This window comes from Lethenteron reissneri, chromosome 64 (assembly GCF_015708825.2).
Source record: "Lethenteron reissneri isolate LAM-NWPU_2019-01 chromosome 64, ASM1570882v1, whole genome shotgun sequence".
Taxonomy (NCBI): domain Eukaryota; kingdom Metazoa; phylum Chordata; class Hyperoartia; order Petromyzontiformes; family Petromyzontidae; genus Lethenteron; species Lethenteron reissneri.
This window is the reverse complement of record NC_083842.1, coordinates 2,856,754-2,879,323: the sequence shown is the minus strand read 5'-3', so window position 1 is coordinate 2,879,323 and position 22,570 is coordinate 2,856,754. Positions and strand designations below refer to the sequence as shown.

At 38.5% G+C, this 22,570-nt stretch overlaps 1 protein-coding gene across 1 annotated transcript in view; it reads right to left on the bottom strand.

Moving 5' to 3' along the window:
* The window catches only part of LOC133359271 (protein unc-13 homolog A-like), a 246,827-nt gene that overhangs the window by 13,911 nt on the left and 210,346 nt on the right, over positions 1-22,570 (bottom strand). Inside the window, 7 exon segments of the mRNA XM_061577750.1 lie at positions 3,719-3,808; positions 7,865-8,012; positions 9,220-9,300; positions 11,330-11,386; positions 15,322-15,445; positions 17,733-17,873; positions 21,542-21,630. Coding sequence (XP_061433734.1) covers positions 3,719-3,808; positions 7,865-8,012; positions 9,220-9,300; positions 11,330-11,386; positions 15,322-15,445; positions 17,733-17,873; positions 21,542-21,630 — 730 coding nt within the window.

The window sequence follows — 22,570 nt, the reverse complement described above, 5'->3', positions numbered from 1 at the left end:
ATATAACCCGGAAATTGAAAAACACATTTGCTAGCTGCTGGGAGTGATGTATACCACGGGGTATGTTTTTTGTATTTTAAAAGGAATGGTGGTTTTTCACCTTGACGCAAAGATCGTGTGTAAAAAAAATAAAGCTTATTGACAGTTACTCTATGGAGATTGGATTTTATTGATACAGTAAAAATTTGCCTCTGTACTCAGATGAGTGTTGGATCATGTTTAGGTCGTAATCCAGTGGTGAGAATTCCACATTACCGCAGAAAAACAAGTCTTGACTTAAATTTTGACTTAAAACTTTCGTGACTGCAGGAATTCATATTATTTGTTCTTTCGGTAAAGTCACGTAGATAGATAAGAAAAAAAAGAAAATGTGAATTAAAAATAAATTGAAAATAATAAAAGCAATAAACCACGATAAAAACTACAATAAAAATAGTAAAAAAAAATGTGGCCAATACCTTCATAAATAATATTTATTATTTTCAATTTATTTTAATTTTATTTAACTATTTTTATCGTATTTTTTTTGCTTTTATTATTTTCAATTTATTTTAATAGAAATTTAGAAAATTATTATTATTATTTTCTATCTACATGACTTTACCGAAAGAACCAAGAATAAGTCTCGACGTAATACATTAAGTTTACATGTATTTTATTTGTTACACGGATGATCCCATTGTCAGTTTCCCAGCTATTTTACAAGGGAGATCCGTGGTGTGTGAGCACAGCAATAACAGTAAAACATAGACAAACACATCAATATTACAGATAATTAGGAATATTGCATAACGAATAAACGAGGTATTTAACGGTTGTAAATAAAACACACATCAATCAATAGACAGTGCAAATATTATGAAATCAAGAGGCACCAGGTAAAAGTATGCTCTGTGTTTTGGTTTACTCGGGAAATAGAGAGAAGGAAACCAAGCTGTAGATGAGAAGCAAGGGTATTCCAGTCGCGTGGAGAAGCAAAATGGAAATTATTTTACCAAAATAAAGTTTAGCAATTGGATGTATTTTTGTAGGAATGAGGATGCACTTCTGAAGCTACTGGAGGGAGTTAGAGGAATTGACTGCTCCTTTAGGTAATTGGAGGATTTATTTAAGAAGATTCTGATTGGGGGGGGGGGGGGCAAATTTGAGTTAATATACAGCTTGCAATGATGATTTCTATAGGGGTGTCAGGGGGGAAATGGAGTGTCGAGTCATATAATGGCATTCAATGTTTTAAAGTAGATTCATAAACTAGGTAGTAGATGGTATCAGAATCATAAAATATGGGCCGGATGGTGACATTAAATATCCAGACCAAGTCGAGGTGGAATACAGCGCTTGTTTCTATATAGGAATCCAATTTTGCATTTTATCTTGTTGGCCAGGTGGTCAATGCAGGCCTTGAAAGACAAAATTTAGTCCAGGACAATAATTAGACATTTCAAATTGTCCACCTGCTCAGTGAGGTGCAAGTCCAGACCCAAATATGCATAGGTGGCGAGACAGGTTTGGGGCAGCTGGAGACTAACATAACTTCTGTATTTTTTTATCATTGAGGACAAGTTTTAGGATATTAAGTTGAAGATTATCAACGTCCTGTTCTAGAAGTTGCTGTAACTCCTACATGGATTTTTAGAGGCCATCAGGGTTGTCATGAGCAAACAGGTTAATGTCAGAGTGCACATTAGAGATGCCTAGATGGTTGACCTTGGGGCCAAGCACAGAGCCCTGAGAAACTTCCTTAGTAATGGGGGTCCTGTTAGATGATCTATTATTTATGGAGACAATTTGAAATCGGTAAAATAATTAGTTGCAAATCCAGTTGACTAACAGTCCAAAATATTTTGGAATTTTAGCCTTTGCAACACTACAGCATGATCCACAGTGTCAAATACTTTAGACAGGTCGAGGAATATGAATGCACAATGGTGACGAGATTCAAGATTTGAAGATGCAGTCAGGCGTATTGTGTACCAGAGAGGCTGTGTTATATTTTTCTCGAAAGCCAGATTTCTTAGGATGGCATAGGGCATATTCTGAGAAGAAAGTTTGAAATTTAGGATCTTCTCAAAGATCTTGATGAGAGGGGAGAGGATTGAGATAGGGATGTCAGTCTTTAACTGTGTATTATTTCATTTTGATTTGACTGTTGGAAACACTGAGAGAATTGTGGTGTTGTGCCAAGGGTTTTTTTTAGAGACTGTACCACCTCGCTTTCCTAAATTATTGGCTTAAGGTTTTTAACAAGTGTATGCATTCGCATCTCATGGCTAAGCCGGGAGTGGAATTAGCTGCAACAGCCAAATGGAATTCATGAACAATTTGTATAAATATGCGAAAAGAGTCTGTAGTTCTTCAAGTTTGTTTTTATCTCCTTGTTGAATATAATTATTGGGGCACTATTCCGTAATTGCGGTAATTAAATTCTCCATAAACATTTCGTGAACGATTGTAATTGTGTTTCATCAGTTGGTCGCATTTTCTTTGATGTCCACAGCTGTGGCATTATATCTCGTCCAGGAGCTGTACCCTTTTTCACACTGCGAAGGGCAGAGTTGACTTCTTCAAGTGTGACATTGCTGGTGGGCACGAGCCTTCTCAAGTGCAGCCACAAAAATCTGGAACACTGCCACCGGACGTCCGAAACGCACCGAGCGTTCCTTAATTCCGTGGTCTGTGCAGGACACATTCAGATTTGCCTTCCAGTGAAGTATACAATTTAAGAAACAAAACTGTTTCTTTACTTATGTTATTTACTACTTACCTCTCTTATGCTATTCGTTGTGCACGATTGCACTTTATTTTGCGCGCGGTTGCAATTTACTTTGCTGCTGAAGTCGTGACAGGTTTCTTTTTTAATTATTGTTGCTCTATGCCCCCTGCCCCCTCCTGTACCGTTCCTGTTCTGCTGTAATGTACACTGATGTCTAATTTATTGAGTGATATTGGCACGTAAAATAAAGACTGATTGATTACACCTCTTCAGCTGGGAGTCGTTCTGATTTATGGGTTGTATATATTTCTTTTGCAACAGAGATCTGCTCAACAGCCTCAACTAATTACTCTTCAATAAGGGAGAATTCACGTTCATTAATTGCAAATCATCAACCTCATTTAGCGGATTTCATATACTCCCGAGGAAAAACGCATTTTGGAAAGTTTTGAAGAATCCAAACATACGCATACGTTTTCTTCCTTCTTATATACACATTTAGTGTGAAAGCCAGAATGTATTTGTGTGGATATTTTTTAAAATTATGATTATGAACAAGATGTGTAGTATTACGTGAAAAAAATATTTGGTGTTACTGCTTTGGCAGTGGTGCAACAAGCACAAATATCGAAACATTCAACATATTCGTCAATAACACTGCCTTAAACAGAAAAATATCTAATAGGTGACATTCTGGGCAATGGCCTTTCTTAATTGCACATGAATAGAGAAGCCAGAGAGATACAATGAATACGCATTGAAGATAAGAGTTGAAGATTGAACTTTAAACCAACATTTTCTCCTGATGAATAGTTTTTTTATTTGCATGCGCATTGTTGTCTAATCATTAGTAGCTCCTAAGTAACAGACAAACCCTTCAGTAATCAACATGTATTGCTAAATAAACTCATTTGTTTTCAGAATTTTTTTGATGAAATATTATACGCTATTATATATTTTTCTTTTAAGGCAGTGTTATTATAACTTTTGAGGTAGCTGGTATACCTTTGACGGTAATCTTGCGGTCATTGGTGCCAGCTTGCGTGATGAGATCAATATGTATAGAGACCTCGCCAACTGACTCCTTAACTTTACCTGTCCATCACACATAAACAGACCCAGACATGCACAGCCAACACATTTCAGTTATAATTTGTTTTCTCATTTATATATTCGGGCATACAAGGAGGCAGATGCAGACACTAAACATATTCTCGTCGACACAGATGCAAAGTAATGTAAGTCATAAAAGGGTACACAATACACATGCCATAAAAAGGCAAAGGCACACATAACCAATTTAAGGCAGAGGAGTAATTGTGTAGAAGTAACAGGGATAAGAATCAGAATTTATACAGCATATAAAAAGACAAACTAATTATGCAGTGATACTGCATTAACAAAACTAACTCTGTACTCCATTGGAACCTCATTTGCCAGTAAAAATATGATCATTGGTTTTTTACCCTTCTATCTGGCAACAAAACTGACACATTTTTTACAAGGAGTCATGTTTACATAGACCACAATACCTGCAGTCATAATGCAAACAAAAAACATAACTCTGACAATGTGCACTGTCCTTGAAGTTGATTGGTCCACACCCGAGACAGCTTTCCTTAGAGCCTAGTCTCACATGGGTTGGCCTAGTCTCACATGGGTTGGACCTGGTCCAACCCATGTGAGACTAGGCTCTAAGGAAAGCTGTCTCGGGTGTGGACCAATCAACTTCAAGGACAGTGCACATTATCAGAGTTGTGTTTTTGTTTGCATTATGACTGCAGGTATTGTGGTCTATGTAAACATGACTCCTTGTAAAAAATGTGTCAGTTTTGTTGCCAGATAGAAGGGTAAAAAACCAATGATCATAACTCTGTACTAAAAGGAAAAATATGAATGCTATTTAAGTGCTCTAAAGGACCATTGCCTGAAACATCACCACTTACTTATTTTTCCTTTTAAGGCAGTGTTACTGATAATTATTCAAAGCATATCAAAATGTTCCATATAAACATATCCAGCATATACAACCATACATACAAACGTAAAACGTCACATATAACAAAAATACGAGATAATAAAACTAAAAAGTTGGGCAGACTGAGCAGCAGCGCAAAAGAGTCCACACAAGAAATCCCAAACATGACCAATTCTACTGTAATTTCCAATGATAGATTGATTGAACAACACCGATAATGCACAGAACCAGGGGGGAAATGGAAGGAGTGATGATTAGGATAAAGATGGAAGAGCACAGAGGTAGGGAAATTATAAAGAGAGTAAATAGTCAATAGCAGAGAAGAGATGGAAAGTCCATAACTTAAATCAAGAAGGAACAATTTCTGGACATTACACTGGAGAAAACATGAAGCGATGAGGTTGAGGCGAGGTTGGTGCAGGGTGAAAGCCCTGCTAGCAAAGCAGGATCAACTAAATCAATGGCAACATATAGATGATGTCATTAGCATGGAGATGGTTGTCAACGTTGAACTCGGATTTGTTTTGGCAAAGTGAAAGAAGAAAACATTGAGTGGCTCAACAATGGAACCTTGGCGAAGCCCATCGCTAAAACGTTTATGAGAGAAGGAATGCCCCTGCATCAAGGAGGAGCAGGCTGACAAATAATAATGGAACCAGCATAGCCATGCAGGCATTTCAGAAGATATTCACACAAAACCTAATGAGTATAAATGTTTACATAACAGGATGTGTATAAATAGGACTACACATACATTTTTTAAACGTTTTCTTTAAGCTGTAATAACCCAATGAGCTATGAACATCTTTTTACAGATGTCCACATAAAGGCATATGGAAAGTGCGGTAAAAAGGCTTATGTGGTTGTACATGTTTACATAATACACACTAAATATATACACACGAATATTCACAATGATGAACAGGGAAAGGCGTGCCAAATATGCACAAAACTCGAGGCATGCAGTGATCAACGTGGTGAGATTAATTAGCAGCTTGAATAGCATGGTTATCAATTGTTTTAACATGCATGTGCCATCCAAAGCAGCTAACTGAATGCATATCGTAGCATTAAAGCCAATTACACCAAGTCTTAAGAACAGATTTAGTGTTTTCTATCCGTGTCATTATCAATGATTATTGGAATTGATCCAGTGATGTGCACAAATCCATGTGAGCCATTCACCATGCTTATGAAGAATTGATGTGCGACATGGACATCATCATTCTTGCAAACGTAATTTTCCATGAAATATAGTCAAAATTGTTATTTTTATTAAAATCCTCCTTTAAAAATAATATGGTAGTAAATTGTTATAGGTACTCAATGGCGGTTGGTAAATATTTCACATCTGACAGCAATTGTACAACAGGGATGTCAAACAATTTTCTGTCAAGACAGATGAGCAGTAGGCGTGAGCTGTAAGCTATAGCACATCCATCACATGGCTTCTCAGACAGAAATAAAATGGCTGTATTTGTCTCACATAAGCATGCAGCCAGCGGCATGTTGGCGGACTGGGCATCGTCGAGAAAGCTGTCCAGTGCAAATGTTTATGAAGCATATTCGTTTGTTATACATGTGCTTTGTTATAATGTACTAAAAATGAATAGCAGCAGCGCACATATAGGGTCCCAGATTTATTTCGATTTCTTTACGATTACCAAGGCTCTCTAGCAATCTTGTCATTATATCACCTGAAATCAGAGACCCTATACATAAATACCTTAAATGCATATTAACCTGCCTGGTCACAATGGCTAATGCCATGAGGCAACCATTCGCTGTGCTCTGCACAAGCTGCAGAAAGCTGTGATCCTGAAACAAGTTCCACAGTCATATTACTTTACCTGTGCCTGGTCATCGGTAGAATTCCCATCAACAGAGGGAAAAGAACAACATTCAAATTAGCCCTATTCGATTATGCTCTTAAGTATATCATTGTATGAGTTTTATTCTATGACTCACACTCTTACACCATGACTTTATAATTTCCAGTAATTGACCTAGTATGACGATACTTTTTAACTTTGAAGGTATTGTATCAAAAGTAAAATGTTTTCCTTTCTACCACGTGACATATAATTTATTATTTGTTTACCTTTAAATTAGACTTGTACATCAACCTGTACCAAAGCACCGTCTATAAAGCCTTAAGGTTGGTGTAACTTGACTATGGGGTTATAATTAAATGTAAGGCTGCAAATATTTCCTATAAGCATATAAAATGTGTATCCTATAGGAATACATTGTTGCTTAACAAATATGTGGATATTCATATAAAAAAAAAACAAGCAAATAATTATTGGCCAGATCGCGTTAATTAAAGTTTGTTTCTCATGACGGCAATATTTCAACCTTAATTGAAAACACCCCTGGGGCAAACAATAAAATATATTAAAGTTACCTTATTCATATCTATTGAAATTTCAAATTTAATATTGAATTTATCTCCATCTGAATCATGCTTCGATCACACATTTGTTCATACAAAATTAATGAAAATTAATGTATTGGTTATTAGTATGCAATCATTTTGGGGGGTTTTCTTCAATACAATGTGAAAGCTATTTTTATATAAACACAATACTTGTAATGTTTAACTGCTGCACGTATAGTGGTGCAATTTCTCTGTGGCATTTATACATGGATTTTCCCTGGGGCGCACTGTAAAATGTCAAGCGATTTCCACCGTTGGTAAACAATCAAAGTTTATGTTCAATTTCATTCACACACAAGCTCTGCAATGCAGAGCCATTTGTTTATCTGCAAAAACGTTCAACACAAAAACATGAATATAACCGCAGCAAACTCTACCCACAATTTTGCGTGCTTGATGCTGATAAAATATTAAAGACTGAAAGACGACGTTTACATCGTAGTGTATACTAAATCCAGATTAAATGCATTTCCTTATTGTAAATTGATTTATATTCCTGTACTAACCCAAAGTAAATTTCATGTCACTGTTGAATGACATGCTAAAAATATAGGTAGATATCAATGGGAAAATGTTTTACAATTTTGTTCAACATGATTCAAACAGAAGAAACTTTACATTATTTTCCGAGAATAACCTGAATTGTATTTGAAAGCATTTTGCATATGTACAAATGCGTGATGTAACGTGTGCCTCTCGGCACTGTGCAGCATGTGTGCACCATTCATCTTACCCTGAGTCGTCTGGGTCTGGGTGAAGGTCCTGATGAGTGTGTCCGTAGGTTGAGTGTACAGGGACAGAGCATATTTCAGGGACTGGTGCTCAGGACTCTTCTCCAAAAATGTCTTTTTTAATCCGTTCCCTCCAGCATGGAAGTATTGCTGCAAAAAAAGACAAGACACAACATTACAGAAGTCTGGAAATGTATCTCAATGTTGAATGACAACCGTACAGCATATTTGTTAGAATGCTTGCCACGAAGCTGATTCGCATAGATGTTATGTTTGAATTCCAGTTCCCCGTGGACAGCACCTGCCATTGATACAACTAAAGTTTGTTGTCTATGACAAAGTTGAATGACTGACAGTTCAAAAAGTGAGCTGTTCAGACATTATTTTAGCTCAAATTAAACTCTACCTGTATCTAATTTGTTAATCGCAGTCAGATTGTCTGTTACTTCTGGAAAAATATCTACCTGGTATTGTAGAAATATACTCAGTTCAGTAAAGCTTTAACACTGGGAGAAACGTTGGCTCCATTTATCCTCATTGTGGTCCTTGATTACATAATATGTAATATTTTCAAAGATATGGTCCTCCCACTCATTACCAATAAAAAATAATCCAAGACAATCTGGACTTTTCAGATGGTACTAACCTCCTAGATAGCACATCTCATTAAGCATGAGAGTACTTTACCAGCCCTCCAGAACAAAGATTCCTGGTGGGACTTCAAGTGGAAAAGCTGAAGTTCATAGTAATCCCAGCCCATCAACAAAACACACCTTCCGAATGGAACCGGGCATTAGACTGCAGAGTTCAATTACCTAGTGATCCATAAGCTCATTACTGGCAGACCTTAATATCTGCAGACAACAATCATGGAGGAGCACTATTTTAAATATGATAAAGCTGCTGCAATTGGAAGAGCTACCCATGGATATCAAGCTGTGAAATATGTCAGACTACATAACTCACTACGCTACTCGAAGACAGTGAGGATTGCGTGTTCACAAAGTGAATGTGTGCTTATTTTGACACCTTCATACCTGGCTGCTACAGATAGATGCTAAACATTACGAGAATAGACTGTATTTGAAACGAAGAAGTGTTCAACATTGTGCAGAAGCCACCCCTGTCAAATACACAGCAAAGGCAGCCAAAGAAAGGCTCCATCAAAGATGCGCGCATTACTGTCTCTACGCGATAATAAAAAGTGTGAAACCCCGCGGTCTGTGACTGCAGCATTACTCATGCAGGTGTTCGAGAATATGTAATAATTTAAGCTTCTTTGTACGATTGCCATTGCTTTTGTTTGCGCCGATGTATGTTGTATCATCTTCTGTATGTATCCTTATTGGAGATGTACCTTTATCGTGTCCAACACAATCTCCATGACTTCGCAATGTTTGGGTGTGAGACTGCGCACTTCATCCCGCACAATGTGATCCTGGATTACATCAAGATAGTCACACAAAATGATAACATGTTATAGGAAAAGCACATATACGCAAGTAATGAACTTAATCACAAAACTAGGTTAATGGATCGTTACAAAAAGTAACTATATTTACTAAACATATAATTTAGCACCCACAGTGAACCCTCTAATCCATGAAAAATACATGGAGAATAGGAAGTGCTGGCAATATTAATTCACACGTGACGTCATGATGTCACAGCTGATGCACTGCAAATTTCAAGGCACATCTATTAACAGCGCTACAACGGTCATATTGGTGTTGAAGAAAGAAAATGCCGCAGTGTTACTTTTTAATATCAAATATCTTACGAGGGAAGTCAATGTATAACACATTTTTTGAAAATTGTGACATCCTGTATGTTTCAAACCCTAGAGATCATAAATGTACCTTAGTCTTTGTTCTATAAACCACAGACATCAACAATGAAGGTGAATAACTCCCTACAATGTCAGTCAGTCTTGCTCTCTCAGCTATGGCATACAAAATACATCTCAAGGACGATACAGATGCCATGAATATCTGTGCTTTTGAACACAAAACATTTTTTGTTTAATAAATGGTATAATTATAAAAAATATATAGCCAAAATCAGTGCATGTTTCTAAAATCAATATAAGCAATACAGATATATAATGTGTCTGTAATAAGTGTATTTTAAATACAAGTTTGCCAGATACACATTTTAGTAATACATATAAAACAATATTTAATGTAACTCATGAAATGCAATAAAACTGATTCTTTAATTGCCTATTTTTATTCCAAAATTAATTTGCCTTCTCAAGAAGCTACTCAGCATCCTGCAATCCACTGATCTGAGACTATAGAGACAATGGAAGAAATTTTATCTTGAAATGCACTACTAGATTTAGGACAGTCTCACAAAAAACCTATCAATCAGCTCTTGCAAGGTTTAAATCATATGTATACTCTATCCTGATTGCAAATGGCGCTGGAAACATTTAATTTGTTTTAAATACTTTACATTCCCTCTTGCATCCCCAGAGCTCCACCATCATCATTGTCAACATCACTACTATCAACATCCATTGTCTATCCACTGCTGGATGGATGTCCATCTCTCTTTAAAATGGGGTCACGATAAGTCTTTAAATACATCTTATTACAAAGTTGTGCTGCTAAAAACGACTTACACTATAGACATCTGGACACATTTATCAAATGGTTGTCTAAAGCTTGGTAATGTGTAGAAAAACTAGCACCAAATAAATAAATAAACCCTTTCCCCATGGAGATGACATCACACGCTATTCGCGTGCATCCAATGTTGTAATGGGATGCCAGTACTGGGCATGATCCGCCCTGATCCATCTACCGCTGAAGGCGTCCCCAAGCCAGCGCTCGGCTCTTCTGTTAAGCAGAAATCCATACAGACACCTGCACACGGGCTAATGCATCAGTCCATCTCTCTGCTGGATGAGCCTTTCGGACATGTTCCCTACCTTGGCAACCACTCCATCATTATTCTTGACTTTCGGGCCATCATCCTTACCAGTAATGTGTCCTGCCAAAGCCTAATGCACATCCCTTAACAGTTAATACAATGTCTTTGACGTGCATACATTCTCTAAAGAATGTAATACTGCCGATGAAACGCATTTTGGAACGCTATAGAATCCACGCACACGCATACTTTTCAACTTTGTATAATTAAATGGAATGTTCATGTCATGATATTGATTTGTTTTGATATAGTGCCCTATTATGCCAGGGGATCTCAGAGTGCTTTACATCACATCTAATCTCAAACGTTTGAAAGGACCCCCCCCCCGCCCAGTGGCAGCTGCCCCTTTCGGCACAGGGTGACTCGGCACTTGACTTGACCTGCAAATAAGAAGTCAGGCTGCCAGTAGAGGGCGCGACGATTGTTATAATCGCCCCCTACGAGCCGCGACCCTCTGGAACAAGCGGCGAACGCGAACCATCACCGCCCCCTCCACCTCATGAAGCGCTCAAAATGATTTGTGTTTGTACCTTCAGTTTTGAAAGTTGTCCCAGTTCTTTAGCGGCATTGAATATCATTTGCGCTCCCTTAAAAACAAACAGGCGAAAGGTGTTAATGAGTCGTTGTCCTTTCATGGAAATCCCTGTCATTACAGAGTAAGAATACTAAGATGCACCAAGAACACGTTTTTACAAACTGCAAGGGAGCAGATTGATGCAAACATTATTACTTTCACTGAAATTACTAACTGCTTTGAAGAAAAAATGTGTACGTGAATAATTAATGTTTCCTGAAAAAGAGGTTTATTAAACCAAACTTGTGGATATGAAGCAAAGGTGGTTTATTAAAAAAAACTTTTGGATATGAAGCAAAATTATAAAATAATGAATTTCCTTTGACATGAAATGTGAACGGTCGACGACTACACACCGATACTTAATGTCGTACTGCACACGCTGCCAGAATTGCAATTGAATATACACGTTACTTTAATTGTGTAAATATACATTCACCCCCCCTTAACACACAATTGAGACCTCTAAAACACAAAATGTAAATGACTATATAATGTTTCCCATGATAAATAAATAAGCAGTATGACATGTGTAATATAATTGTTTACAGAAACCATACCTACACTATGAGTGTCAAATATATTTTTAAAGCATCTGAAAAGAAAACACATTCCATAAAATTGCATGTATTCTGATATAATTGTGTGGTCCATCTATCATCAAAATTAGGAAACTGTATTTTATGGATTATATTCCAATTGTATTCCTCGGTATCATGAGGCAAAGAAATGTACATTCACGGCGTTTACGGACAGCCTTGTCTAATGCCTCGTGGGAGAATGACTTCTAGAAGGTGACATCACAGAACTGCTTCGGGGATCCCTTCAGTAGATTCAGGCTGATGGTAATAATGGTTGCATAGAAAATTATGCAGCAGTGTCCAATTACAGACCACCTTGCCCTTGAAGTACCAAGTTAGGTGTAAGAGCTCAAGATTCATGTGGTACTGTCTGAGACGGACAGCTACTAATACATGAAGAGAACAGTAGATGGAACCATTAAGATCTTTGAGAATTGTTGCTAATGCCTCAGGGTCAAACAGAGTCTCCTAGAGTTTAAAAAAGTAATATTGAAAAATACTCTTTTTATAAACACGCTTTAATGAAATGTACCGTACGAGTAATGGCAGAACTCCGCAACTCGAGGAGGTGGCCCCGAAGCCTGCCATAGTGTAAGGGGCCGTGGTGATTTACAGCCAACGTCAGTTGAGCGTGGACAATTAGACCCAAGCCGAAACATAACATGTAAAAAAGATTGTTAAAATTATTTTTTTCAACGATAGAATATAGTATTGTCATCAGTATGGCATACGTATACCAAGTTTGCAGTCGATACCATATTGGGAAGTGGGTAAAAACTGAGTTACAAGATTTGAGGATACGACAACAGATAGTCAGTTAAATCAAAGCGTGTAATAAAAATATATTAATATCCATTGCTCAATCAGGCAATATCAAGAACCACATAGTCGTAGTATCAAATGGTGAGCAACAATTGGGTTGAGGGAGGTCAAGGGGTGCATGGGGGAATATACAGCAGTCATGATTAAAATTTACTGGATGGATATGATGTTCAACATGGAATATTATAGTAGTAGAAAAACAGCTACATAATACACAACAGGTTCAGAATTAGGAGTAATGAGACAATGAATTGCAGATAGGGTTACTGCCGTTAAACCAGCAGAGGCAGTTACATATCCGTGTGGTATGCGTGCTTCATGTATGCATTTATTTCTGTGGGTGTTGTTGTGAGTGTCGATCGATAGCAACATAATTTGCAACTCCGTCGTGGGTTACACGTCAGTAATGCTAGCTATCTGTTTACTCTCATGGCATCATGATCATATGCACCAGAGTGGCGAATGGTGGCGCTGGACGGATGCAAGGGACCGGTAAACCCCCTACATCTTAAATTTTACTAACAAGGGTCAACCGTGAGAATCTCAATTAGCATGTGCTGGAGGCCTTCAAGGGAAGATGGTTTAATGGACTAAGAAAATCAATATGGATGAGTAGATGGGTGAACTTTAGTTGCATGAGATAGATTTTTTGATGCAGGACCAATGACAGTGTCACCGTATGGTTCAATGTAATCAGAAATTGGGAGGTTGCAATGGTAACGGACACAATTGGGTGATTAGAGTGGTGCCCAGAGATTGGCGGTGATACCCATAGGCAGATGCTGGAAGACGAGGACTTTGAGGGTTGGTGTCAATTTGTATACAGCTATTGGGTCTACGAGAAGAAAGTGAGATGTATTTTGGAATAAAAGGATTGTCCACGATGACCTCTTGACCCCAATAGGTGTTCATAGTACAATGTTTAGTATGCACACGTGTCTATATATATGCGTGTACACTCCTGCAATTACGGTAGGTGTACACACTCTCAACAATTATTGTTCAAATACACATTCTGTGGGTATAGAATCATTGCTAGATGTCCGTGCCTGCCAAATATTTACAAAGGCTACGGAATAACGCATTTATAAAATGGTAGGCCAATTTTTAAGAGGTCAGAGCAGGCCACGATTCCCTTAAGAACATCTGCTGCCTTGCAGCAGACTGAGCATGATGGATGAAAATTGATGGTGACGGCTACCGATGCTTGGAAAGGCTCGCTATGCATTGCCAACACCCACCCAACTGTGCACTCCCTCACAAGTATATTGCCTCCTTTACGCAGTGGTAGCCCCTGGCTCCGGTTTTGAGATGCTACCAATTCCATCGCAGGGTTTTCTAGTCTTATGTGACACACGAGTGAATGGATAATTGAAACACCCATAGCAGTTACTTCATTAGTACAATCTCAACCAGATGGGCATATACAAGTGTAGTGTAATAGCGCTGGCTGTTGGACAGCAGCAGCAGCTGTGGTGGACAGACAGTACATACGCCGGTGAGCGTGAGCACCGGTGTGTTGGCAGAGCGGTGGAACTGGGGCAAGGGTCACGGAGGACCCCATCTGGAGGCCCCTGGAACCTGCTAGCGGGTTCGAGAAGGGAGGCGCGGTCAGGGCGGAGCCAGGCCGCGCTGGGAGCATAAAAGGAGCGGGGGCTCGAGGCTGCCGGTTCTGGGAACGGACTCGTCTCGTCGTTGCTGTCGTCTCGTCTCCGTCGTCGCTAAACGTCTCCGCTAGATATTGCGCTACGAAGGAGAGTAGTTGGCTATCTCAGTCAGCGCCGTCAGTGTTAGATGGCTAGTGTTGTGTACAGGCTGGGCTGAGCTACAGTGGAGAGTGTGCGGACGAGACCGTGAAAGTTGTTAATAAAGAAGGTGCCTCCTAGAAACTCTGTCTCTGAATCGTTGACACTACAAATGTATCATCCGAGAAGGACATTTATGGTGGATGCCCAGCCCAGGTGATTATCATGTTTTGTACACACATTCAAATTATCAAGCCTACCCGACACTGATAAACCTGAGGCAGAGTTTGTAGCTTCCGCAAATTGGAGCCACCACTGTTTCCGCATGCAGAGATGCCATGGATTTAGGGCAATTACTGACTCCCCCCATTCTATGGCCCAGCTGTTATCTAAGCACTACCCTCAGTGGACCTTGTAGAACACAGCCAGTGCACAATGCACTTCCCTCCAGGCAAGAATGTGTGAAGATAAATGGAATGGCTCCACTGCACAATAACGCGGTTTGTATATTAAAAAACCCCCACTCCTTGACTAACTTGCCGACCTCAAATAACGGAATGCATTTTTTGTTTAAAGTGATTAGCAGTTACATTTATTTTTGGTGAATGAATGTCTTCAACATTAGAATCACTGTGTTTTTCTCTTTTGGAAATATAATCTAGCTAATGATCACTCCAATAGTTAATTTCTCAGAAGAAAATGTAATCCTCTGAAGCAACTGTCTTATACCTAAACTAAATTCTGATTGCAATCATGTGAATATCAGACGGTGTATAGCTTAGGGCAGCAACTATTCTTACCGTTTGATCAGTAAGGGAAGGCAGGACTATCTTTTTTTCCATGGTATTCATAACGATCTTCCATAATTCTTTGAGTACTCTCTTCAGCACAGTCTTCTCACATACCTTGGCAAACAGTGTCAGACTGCACACAAATAAACAAACATTGCCTGTAAATGCTCATGAAACGTTAACTTGATGGAAATGAGCAAAGCCCATAGAGCCAAGTTAAGCTATCATGTCAAAAAAGTAACAAAATTGTCCAAAATGTGAAGAAATCTTTAAACAATGAAAATGCTAACTAACAAAATAATCATTTAGCATTGAAGTGGTGAATGTTAACACAATCTTGACTCTTTTCCAAATTTGTCTCTTCTCAGAATAATCATGGTTAATTAGTATTTTGTGACATGTACTTTATAGTTTTGTGTTGAACTAAGAGCCATTTCTTAAAGAAAGGGTCCTAGCCTATACAAATCGGGCAATTAACCAGCAAGCCAGAGGACTGATAATACACCGAATGTTGAAACCGTATCAGGGGTTTCTTGTAATGAATCAATGCTGATGAAATATACACTCCCAGAAGGTCATGTGGCTGACGGGTTGAGGAATAGGCGTTATTTCTTGAATCACTTTTTTACACGAGAATATCCTTGTTTAGAAAAACATGTTTGTTTTTTACTAAATGTAACACATTTATTTCAATAACGAAATAAACTTAAATTCTGTCATTATGATCACAGAACCCGGGGTGGTAATGTGATAGCCTCAGCAAAACATTGACATGCTAATGCACAATTCCCTGGTGGTGGACCACAAGGACCACTGAGGTGAGCGTGTGTATGAATGTGGATACCTCGAAATAAGGGACAATCTTGTGAAATTATATCGATAAAATCTGCCACAGCAATAAACAATGTGTTTGTTGCATATTGTTATCATGTGCACAGCGGTGCTGCTGTCTGTGTTGATATGGGGGTGGATTGGGGCAGCACTATTCTCAGATCCTACAGAAATAAAAACTCTGCTTCATCATGCGAATAGCCACGAATACAAAAATATGGAACCATTCATGCTGCTTTCTTGTTAAATTCCAGGGTTAACTAGTGCCAAAGCTGGGCATTTTTTTACTTAGGGTTTTAGTGTAAAAAGACACACGTGTATATGCATGACCATTTTAAAATACAAATGGTTAAGTATTTCTCTCAGCGGGTGGAGCTAAGCAGCATGCCAGAAATTGGTTTGGAACAAGCTGTCTCAAAGCCTGGCCTCCCCACACACACACACGTGGATTTTAATGCAGGTGAAACTTGTTTGTGACACAAGAAACATTCCTCCAAAGAGAGCCTACAGGAGCTGGCCTCAATTAACATTTTCTTTAAGTATGCCAGCCTTAAATATAATTTGTATTTAACTTAGCAAGGCCCTCAAGCCTTGTGCAAAATGAGAAATGCTCCATCAGCTTCCATTGGTGGATGTGACCAACAAATAATATTACAAATGCTTTGTGGACAAAAACCCACATTTTTGGCTCAAGTCTATTTTAAAAGGACAGTTGACTTTAAACAATCCGTGCGTGTTGACATCAATTAATAACTTATGGATTTTCCCTTAAGCCCAAATTAATCATCTAAAAAGAGTAATACTTTGTTATTCTTGGAAAAGTGATTTACAAGTCACGTGGTTAAACCAAACAAATATGTGCTGTGGTTAATCCGAAATCCACGTGATTGCCTCTACAGTACAGTAGTTGCATATCTTTACAATAGTGGGCGGAACTTGATTGATTTTGATTGGCATGGCTCTGCTATCCACTTAGTGGGCAGAGTTTTCTGCGCGGGATCAGAAAAGCGTTATCACTGAGCATGCGCATCGATTGGTTGATCGTTAGTATTTGTCAGGTGTGCTTCATTTGGAGTGATGTCTTTAGTGAGTTTTAATTTTCGAAACTGTGATGGCAGAGAAATGGATTTTTCAAACTTGTTTGCGTGTGTTTTTGTATTAACTTTTGTGATAAAACAAGATCAATCTATTATTTATATCAAATGTGTATGTTGTTCATTAACAAACTCAATGTTCTTCACTTAAAAAGTAATTTATATCTATATTAATGGTTTTTGGCGTAGAGATCTGCGGGAAATGGATATTTTCTGATTATCCATAATTTAGAATTATCCACGGACATCCTCCCCGTCATTAACGTGGATAATCGAGAGTCTACTGTATTTCTATTAATACTTAATGCTGTGCCACGAAGAAGTAGCCTATCTGTTTATACGTGAATTGCTGCCAAAAGCTTCAACATTTCAAACCCAGTGATTATTGACGTCCATGCTTTCATGAGTTGAGTAAACCTCTCATTAAGTATATTTATTGACATCGTGATGGGAGTGCAAAGTGCATCAAGACTTCAAGGTAGGACGACCACTTACTTGCCATCCAACAAGTCCATGAGAGGACGCAAAATAGTGTCAGCATCTCCAGCTAAGTTCCCTTGCCCAGAGATTCCACCCTTCACCTGGATCAGAAGGTCGGCCATTGTTTTCACGCTTTCCTCCACTTGTGGGCGAAAACTAAAACAAACATTGCGCGGGTGAATGCATGCAAATTAAGAAGGATTAAAAACCCGTCCTTTCTTATACATATGCAAATAGAAGCACGCTATTTCCATAGCAACTTTAATCCATTATCAATCCTTTATGAATTATGTTCTATCCTGAGTTAGTTTTGGTTTAAATGTAAAAACCATTTGATTTACATTAATATTCATGCAACAAAATATCACAATAACTTAATCCATCACAGTTCTTTGTTGAAAATGTGGAAAATTATCAAGCAGTTTGTACTCTGTCCTTGTGGAGCAGTATGTTTTTTAAGTTCAATGTGGCCTTTTATGAAGTACTGTCAAATTTGTGCAAAACATTTATTTGAGCAATAATTTTATACTACCATTATACATATTCTTTATACATTTAACTGGTGCAATATCTAAGAGTAGAGTTAAACTTGAATGACGTTGAGAAACGTTATAATCAATTGTTTGACCTAGTGACAAGGATAACACTGGTCAACACACTTTTTCTGGCGTTAGGTATTCCACCGGTTTGAAGGTAATTTTGGGGTGCTGATTACAAATATGGCATCAGTTTTTGTCTATCACATCAGGTTTTTGAGATATCAAATATTGCATTTTAAATAAAAACTGCAGAAAAAAAATATTAAATAAATGTGGATATCTACATAAAATGATATTATAAACACACTATTATAGAAATACAGCACCATATTTTAACACTAAAGCTGTCACTGACTCGCAACAGAGTTAATTTCGGGTAAAATCAATGAAAATGGGGTATGCCGATAGCATAAAAATAATGTGATAGAGCAAATCTGAGATCAGATTTAGAATCAGCACCCTGAAATTAGTCTAAAATAGCTGCAAAAGTCCAAGCCAAAAAAAACTTTTTTTTGTTGACCAGTGATAATCTGTATTACTCTTTTTTTACTCTTGAACTTGTTATTCTGTGTATGCACCAAAACCCTGCGTAATATTATTTATGTAGGGTCTTGCCAGTCTGAGTAATTACATGCTGCAAAAAACTTTACAGTTTGGCATTACAAAGCTGCTGTCTGGGATGAAATCTGATACCTGTTTTTCCCTGATATCCCAATTTTAAAACTCCGATCATATACACGAGACTACTACTCTAGTGCCCAGCATTGGAATGGCGTTCACTGGAATCATGTTCTAATATATATGTATATGATCAGAGCGTGTTGGTGACCACTGCATGAATAACTTGTGTTGAATCTAATGACATCTCTTGAGCAACCTCAGAAATCACTGACGGAGTTCTGTTTGGCATGCATGCTACTAACATTGAAAACTAAAATCCCCTTCATTATTCCACCATGGTTTCTGAAACACTGTTTCTGCGCTATGGAGGAGTATCCTATTACTGAAGCTAAATGCTATTTGTTACTAAAATAAGATTCATATTCTTGTTTATCCATTTAAACAAAGGGAAAAAGATGCATTCAAATGTGATACGTTACTTGGTGCAAAATCATTGTACAGGACAACATTTATGTGCGGCAATGTCAAAATAATACCACGGAGCCGATTATTCTTGCTTCATTATGTGTGGGAAAATGTGTAAATAATTGCTGATCATTGGGAGTGATTTATCTCCACTCCTATCTGCGAAAAATTAATGGATAATTCGATCTGTGAAGATTTTCTGAACGTGCGTACTGGGGAAAAAGGCTGGTCAATACCCACAGTGAAACCTGTGGGTAATTGGATGAATTTGCCTCGCAATTCCATGTATGCACAATAAATATGGCGATAATTGGAAGTGTGTTCCAGTAGTACTCTTGTAATGTGAGGGTATATCCGAGTGGTTGATTGATTACACCTCGTTACGATGATTGGCTCTACCGGTCCTGGCCCATAGCCAATGGGGAGAAATCTAGGGGCGTAGCCCTGACGTAATGGGAAGGTGACATCTGCAAGTAGATGATTGGATCTGCTGGCTTTAGCCACAGCCAATGGGGGGACGAGTCAAGGGCGTGGTCCTGGGATCGTACGATGGAGTCTGGAAGATTCCATGGAGGTTAACCAGGACTGGTGGAAAGGTACCACGTGACCCGGGTATCAAAAGGGGTGGAGACGGACAACACGTGGTCAGATCTGGAACGAAGGGTGAGGCCACGCTGGAGCGGGGTCCAGGCTGCCACGTGGCTGCGCATGTCTCTCTCTCTCCCTCTCACGCTGTCTGTCAGCAGCGTGAAGGAGTAAGATAGGAGTGGAATTTATATGAAGAGTGTTGTGAACGAAAGACAAATTTTGATTTAAAGCTTTCGTGACTGCAGGGATTCATCTTCTTGGTTCTTTCGGTAAAGTCACGTAGAAGGGAAGTAATAAAATAATAATAATAAAATTTTATTATGTTTTATTTTTATTATTTTATTACTTCCCTTCTACGTGACTTTACCGAAAGAACCAAGAAAAAACGAAAGACAAATAAAGACCTTGAATCGAGAAGTCGCTTCCACGACATTTATTACACTCTTATGCTTTCTATTTAGAGTGTGGTGGGGGTTTTTGATGCACAACCACTGTTCTAAAGACATGTCTTCCTTGTGTCAGTCTCCATGTGCTTGTCTCTATCCCTGTGTATGTGTCCCTCTCTGTATCTCTGCATCCCTCCCTTTCTCTCTGTATCTTCATTTGTTTATCTCTTTTTCCACGTATCTCTCTATCTCGTTAGTGTATCTCCATCTTCTCTATCAATATTTGTATCTCCCCGTGTCTCTCTATGTCACCTTGTGTCTCTCCATGTTAGTTTCTGTATATATCTCTATTTGATATCTGTGTGGGTGGAAGATCGCAACCTTTATGCAGTCTACCTGTTACGATGCATCAGCGTCCGAAATGGTGAACTAACAACTCCCCAATGTCTACAAGCCACCCAACAGAGACTGGCCCTGCCCCACTCTTGACACTGCACAGAACGAGCGGTCGACAACGTTCTACTCTGTTGGGCTGACTGCTACAGGAATTTTGGGTACACGCGCAGAATAACACAGTATATAAATGTTATTTGGGTAACACAGTTCTTTCTCCTACCATCTTAGTGGCAATTTGGTTTCGTTCAACGCATTTTGCTTAATGTGGCACTTTTCAGGAATGCACCTACCACATTACATGAGGAAATACTGTATTGTGTTACCCAAATAAAATGTATTAAAATTTCCAAAATTAGTTACATTTTAAATTTTGTATCCAGGATAGCCACGCTGAGTCGTAGCATTCTTTTTCAGGAGGTTCATACAATGGGTTTTTATTTTAAAATATTTACAGCAAATTAATGAGTGTTTATAATGTGGGAGTGTGAGGGGGCAACACTTTATTCCCGTACATATGGAAACTGATCGTGATTCATACACTTGCTGTACTGCCTTCATCTGGCAATGCAGGGTACGGCACCTCGTTCCCCACGGGATGGGAGTTGAACAACATTTGTGCGATGCCTCCACAGTGTTTGATTACAGGCATGTGCCATCGCTGCTTGGCATGAAGTAAATAATGGATTAACAAATAGTGGACTGACAAATGAAGGCGTTTTCTCGGAGATGACGAATGAATATCACTTTAAAGTCACACGTGATCACGGGGACACGCTTTCAAAATTGTCACACGCATAATATGTATATACAAGTAACGTTTCCTCCTTACCTGATGCCAAACACTCGGCTCAGCTCATCTAAAACGCCATTCAGTTTGACTTGTAGTTCGTTGAGCATCTCACTGGTCTCAGCATCAAGCTATTGGTAAGAAACACAGTGTGTTCATTATAAAAGCACATCACAAACCACAACATTTGCACAGTGACATAGCCATAAACCCTACCATTTAAGGAGCATAATTACAATCATACAGGCATCGCATTCTATTAAAAATAAATCCTCAATAATAACTGGGTTTTTTTTTAAGTGAACAAAATTTGTTCCAATAATGTACATTGTCCCAACAAAGTGCAAAGCGGCCAGGACATGACAGCAAAAAAGAAAATATGTACGATCTTGAGGAATTATCATGAAATAAGCATAATAATTGTATTGTTTTTTGCTCTTCCAGATTTAACATATACAATCTTGATTTGAAGCTTTCGTGACTGCAGGAATCCATACTCTTTGGTTCTTTCGGTAAAGTCACGTAGGTATAAAATAAAATAAATCACGACGTTTCGGGCGCAACACAAGCATTCCCACCTGATGATGGACGCTTGTGTTGCGCCCGAAACGTCGTACCTACGTGACTTTACCGAAATAACCAAAGAGTATAGACTATACAGTGGGGACAACGTATATGAATCGGGGATATTACTTATATCTGTGACCAAAATTATATATTTTAGTTAAGAAAGTGATAGTTATTATATCCTGAAGAATATGTATTAGCATTCATAATTTAAATGTGTCCATGTCTACTTTGGGATATCTTGGATACAGTTTTTTTTATCAGTAATAAAGATTAAGAGTTCAATGCAGCCAGCCTAATGCCACCATAAAACTCCTTAATTTCCTTCTTTATGTCATATCCTGCAAATGCTGCACAGTATTCCGCAACCTGGCTGGAGCTCTTCCCATTGGTTACTGACCCTTGAGTGCTGACTCTAATGTCTTGACTTGTAATTTTTCCTTATTGCATCCCGTGTACTTGACTTTACCAATCTCATTCTCCCACCCTAATAATATATACAAT